This window comes from Nothoprocta perdicaria, unplaced genomic scaffold (assembly GCF_003342845.1).
Source record: "Nothoprocta perdicaria isolate Ctin4 unplaced genomic scaffold, notPer1 scaffold_8, whole genome shotgun sequence".
In the NCBI taxonomy this organism is placed as follows: domain Eukaryota; kingdom Metazoa; phylum Chordata; class Aves; order Tinamiformes; family Tinamidae; genus Nothoprocta; species Nothoprocta perdicaria.
Window position 1 is genome coordinate 8,211,704 of NW_020456087.1, and position 5,065 is coordinate 8,216,768.

The window sequence follows — 5,065 nt, forward strand, 5'->3', positions numbered from 1 at the left end:
TAGTAGGACATACAGCGCTAGGGTACTTCACTATAGTCATGACTACAATGGATTTTGTTTTTCTGGGCATACCTATCAACCAACTACGCGTACAATGTTTATTGAGATTAGTACCACTAAGAATTTGCACTCTTTAGTGCAGGAGTTATGATTTACAAGTAATTTATTTTGAACCCCTGCAGCAAGAGAGAACACAATGTCCACATCTATTCCAAAAGAAAAGCTTTTACTGATCCTCTTGGTTGCAGGACATAGACAAATACTGGTATTGCAAAGGAATTAATTAAACCGGGGCAAATCACAGTGAAAGTGCCTAAATGCCTCCATGTGTGTTTGCTTATATGCAAATACAATGGGATTCAGTGCAGACAAGAAGCAAGATTTAGTGGTGATGACATTACTGCTAATGCACCACCAGTTTTAGAACAAATCCTTTTTGCTTCATTGTTCATGCAGAGCAATGTAAAGGAGCTCACAACTATAAACACACTATTTTTAAATTCCAGCTTATGACAATATGAAAGAAGCCACTTAATCAGTACTGAGTAAGTAAATGTCCCTAAACACAAATGCTCAGTAAACAAAAATTGGATTATATTTGAACTGTAGGTTTTTAGACAGACTGAAGTACTGCAATCAACCAGATGTCCTTGTTGATAGGTTTGCATTTATTTACTTATGCTCCTCCTCATATCAGTGACTGAAGGCTGATTCATATTTCTCCAGAATATAGATTTTAATGCAAATAAATCTCCAGCTACATAATCGTGGTATTTTGAACAGTGTCAGTTAGCGTACTGCAAGAAAAGAATTTGCATGATGTAATTCAAATGTGATTTTTTTTTTTTTACTTTATACTGGAAGTTCTGATGCCAACACATCAGAATATATAAAATCTCTAAAACCCAAAATGTAAGGATGAATTATTTGAGCAAAATTTGCATGGTGTCTTCAAGTGCTCTGATATCTAGCTAAAATACTCATGTACAGCAATAGTTTTAAGAATGTTAACATCACTTGCAATAAGTTCATTCCTATATACATAAACAGAATCAATGGGAGTCCTCAAAATGCCCAGGACTCACAAATAGAACTTTTATGCAATTATTAACAACTGAAAAGATTTTTTATGAGCCATTACATTTCTATGTATATAAGCATATACATATATTTAAAAAATGTATTCTACATATTAGTCACAGAAACACCTTGCTTAAGGGTCTTAATGCTTTGCTTAAATGCAAAACTGTGCCTGTACTAAAAGTAGTGCCCATGACAAAGTTGTCRTGTTTGTTTGTCTGACTGATGCTGATAGTACATGAATGATCTGTGTATTGATAGGAGGTGACAACTTACATGAGGAAAAATATACAGAGAGGCTATATGTATCAAGTACATGTTGGAATAGCTTCTTGTGTGGATAGTAGGTGTGTACATGGTGCTAGAGGGAATAAATTCTTGGTGGGGGGTAGTAGTTGATGTTAATGCTGCATGTATCTGCATATTAAAGTGGTGGGTAGTGAAGATATATATAATTGTGAAGGTGGGCAGACAGTGATAATGAGATGTGTGAGTGGTAGGAGGTGATGGGTATGCAGGGTAAAATGAGTGGGTAGTGAAGATGCATGTGTGATGCTGACTATAGCGATATTGCAAAGAGCATATGGCAGCATATGTATTGTAGGGATATTTATGTGGGGTAGACGTTGTTCTTGGCAAAGGTAGGTGGTGCTCATAGGTGACAGTTTATGTGAAGAGGCAGGTTGGTCTCCATGCCAGTTTTGTGTGCTCGTATGTGTGAGCAGCTGTAATAGCCTGGGTAAGCAATTATGGATGTTTGTTTTATATGCATGTATGTGTTGTGGCACTATTAAGAATATCTGGTGATGAGGGAGTGCTGATTCAGTGAGCAAATATGAGGGTGTGAGGAATAGTGAGTAAATGTGTCTATTTTTTACAGGATGGGTAGGTGGTGGTGGTGTCAAAACTGATAAAGTGGGTGTGTGTGAGGACATAAGGGTTTATGGGTGGAGTGACACCATGTGTAGGGAGGTAAGAGGTGTGTGGCCTGGAAGGCGAGGTATAGGTGAAGGTGGWAATGTTTGCCAGGGTGTAGAGATGCAGTGCTGGGAATATCTGCTGATGCTCATATGTATTTGGAAAAGGTAGTATGGATGAAGTGTGCGACAAAGCAGGGTCTGTCTAGAGATGACAGCAGCTATTAATTCATATGATCAAGTTCTTCTAGAATGTGTGTACAAAATAGCATGCTATGGGTCAGTGCATAGAAGCAGCTTGAGGGTATACAGGTGTGTCGAAGTATAAGCAAGTCATTYACACAGTGATGCATGTGTAGAAACAGTACGTGAATGGAGATGATAGCATGGATAGATAGTTTGTGGCCCATTACAGTGGTGATGCTGTGTGCAGGCTACTCACAGGAGGGATACTCACAATATTGAGGGGTATAAAGCACGGGACACTGCTGGTGTCTGGTGAGGGGGCACAGCGAGGYGGGCAACAGGGCTGCGTGGCGGCAGGCTGTGCAGGCGCTGCTGGTGTGGGACACTGCTGTGCACCTATGGTGAAGGTGAGGGGTGTATGTAGTAGTGCCAAGGCTGGTGGCAGCACTGTGTAGGTGGGTGCTGTGTGARGTGTAATGTGTGGGGCAGGAGTTTGGCAGCTGTGCAGGGGCTAGAGAGGACACTGCCCTCCCCACCATGACTCAGGCTTTTGTCCCAGAACCAGAGCCTTGGCMTGGGGTGCTCCTGGACCCCAGATGGGGAGAATAGTGTGGGCTGGGGGGAGAGGGGTATCGGCTGGGGGAGGGAGCAGAATGGAATGGGAAGGGGGTCTACAGGAATGAGGGCAGAGCACGTTGGAGGGAGCAGCACAGGAGGAGAGGAAACAGCAGGATGGCGGGGGCGGGACGGAGTGAGGACAGGATGGGATGGGGCGGTGCGGGCAGGGGCAGCGCGGGCTGGGGCAGGGGCAGTGCGGCCAGGGACGGTGCGGGCCGGGGCAGTGCGGGCTGCGCTCCGGCAGCTCTGGCAGCTCCGGCAGCGCCGGCAGTGCCAGCGCGGCAGGGCGAGCGGGCTGGGGGCGGGACGGGACGGGCGGCAGGAGGGGCTGGGAGGGAGGGGACACCTTCTTACGTCTCCTCCTGCATCTTCTTTTTTTTTTCCTCCCCGCTTTCCCACCTCCTTTTCGTAGCCCGTGACGTGCCGCTGCCTATTAATCATTCACCAGCCGGGGAGCAGCGACCGCTGCCACTCGGAGCGAGCGGCGGCCGCAGCCGGTGCGTGCCCGGCGCCCCGCAGCGATGCCGCGCGGCGGGCGCGGGCCGCGCTGAGCCGGGCCGGGGAGGTGCGGGCGGCGGATACTCCCCGATGGCCCCGGCCCAAGGCTCCCGGGCGGTGCAGGCAGCTTTAGCGGCGGCGGCGAGAGCGGCGGCGGGGCCGGCGGCGCCGCGGAGGAGGCGGCGGCGGGGGGCATGGACTCGAGCGCCAGGAACTCCTCGGGCGCCCCGAACAGCACCCTGAGCGAGTCCCAGGGCAGCGCCATCCTCATCTCATTCATCTACTCCGTGGTGTGCCTCGTGGGGCTGTGTGGCAACTCCATGGTCATCTACGTGATCCTGCGCTATGCCAAGATGAAGACGGCCACCAACATCTACATCCTCAACTTGGCCATTGCGGATGAGCTGCTGATGCTCAGCGTCCCCTTCCTGGTCACCTCCACCCTGCTGCACCACTGGCCTTTTGGCTCACTGCTCTGCCGCCTGGTGCTGAGCGTGGATGCCATCAACATGTTCACCAGCATCTACTGCCTGACGGTGCTCAGTGTGGACCGCTACATCGCTGTGGTGCACCCCATCAAGGCAGCTAGGTACCGCCGGCCCACTGTGGCCAAGATGGTGAACCTTGGTGTCTGGGTGCTCTCCATCCTCATCATCCTGCCCATCATCATCTTCTCCAACACAGCAGCCAACAGCGATGGCACAGTGGCTTGCAACATGCTCATGCCAGAGCCCACCCAGAGGTGGCTGGTGGTTTTTGTGGTCTACACCTTTCTCATGGGCTTTCTGCTGCCTGTGGTGGCTATCTGCCTCTGCTATATCCTCATCATTGCCAAGATGCGCATGGTGGCCTTGAAGGCCGGGTGGCAGCAGCGCAAGCGCTCAGAGCGTAAGATCACTCTCATGGTCATGATGGTGGTGATGGTCTTTGTCATCTGCTGGATGCCCTTCTACATTGTGCAGCTGGTCAATGTCTTCGTAGAGCAGGATGATGCCACTATCAGTCAGCTCTCCGTCATCTTGGGCTATGCTAACAGCTGTGCCAACCCCATCCTCTATGGCTTTCTCTCGGACAATTTCAAGCGCTCCTTCCAACGGCTGCTCTGCCTCAGCTGGATGGACAATGCTGCAGAGGAGCCCATCGACTACTATGCCACTGCTCTCAAGAGCAGGGCATATAGCGTGGAGGACTTCCCCCCAGAAAACTTGGAGTCAGGGAGCATGTACAGGAACGGCACTTGCACCTCCAGGATTACGACCCTCTGAGGAAGCACCCCAGATCCCCATCTCCACCGCTGCCCCCCAGGAGGGGGGCACGTGAGGCGGGGACCATGGCATGGGGTGGCTGGGAGGGAGGGGATTTCAGAGGCAGCATTTGGCGTGAGCAGCGAAGAAGAAAGCCCCGTGCCCTGGGTGTGCTGCCCCGTGCCCCCTGCCACCTCCCCTGAGGGCAGCGCGTGTGCTGATGCTTTGATAGCGCCCCAGTAAAGTGACTGCTGCACCCCACAGCTCGGCCAGGCCCTGCTGCCCCCCACCATGGCTGACCGGAGGTTGTGCGCGCCCCACAGTGACTTTCCGCTCGCTTTTGTATGACTTTCCCATGGCCCTGYCCCTCACCTCGGCCGCTGAGGAGGCAGCCTGGAGCTGGACCTGCCTGTCTCAGCCTCCCCGTTCTGAAGATGCCCTGCTTGGCATCCGTGGGCACACGCTTCCTTTCAGAGAGTAGAAACACTGGGAAAAGTCCCCTCCAAGTCCCACCTTTTCCCC

At 51.2% G+C, this 5,065-nt stretch overlaps 1 protein-coding gene across 1 annotated transcript; it reads left to right on the forward strand.

The window, feature by feature from the left end:
• Window positions 1-3,356: 3,356 nt before the first annotated feature.
• Window positions 3,357-4,646, forward strand: SSTR1 (somatostatin receptor 1). Its single transcript, XM_026051876.1, has one exon. The coding sequence runs from the start codon at window positions 3,494-3,496 to the stop codon at window positions 4,562-4,564; it is 1,071 nt and encodes a 356-aa protein (XP_025907661.1). The 5' UTR covers window positions 3,357-3,493; the 3' UTR covers window positions 4,565-4,646.
• The last annotated feature ends 419 nt before the right edge of the window (window positions 4,647-5,065 follow it).

Bases quoted from the DNA above. Each gene is read 5' to 3' on its own strand.
- SSTR1 (XM_026051876.1), top strand. From the start codon at position 3,494: ATGGACTCGAGCGCCAGGAACTCCTCGGGCGCCCCGAACAGCACCCTG.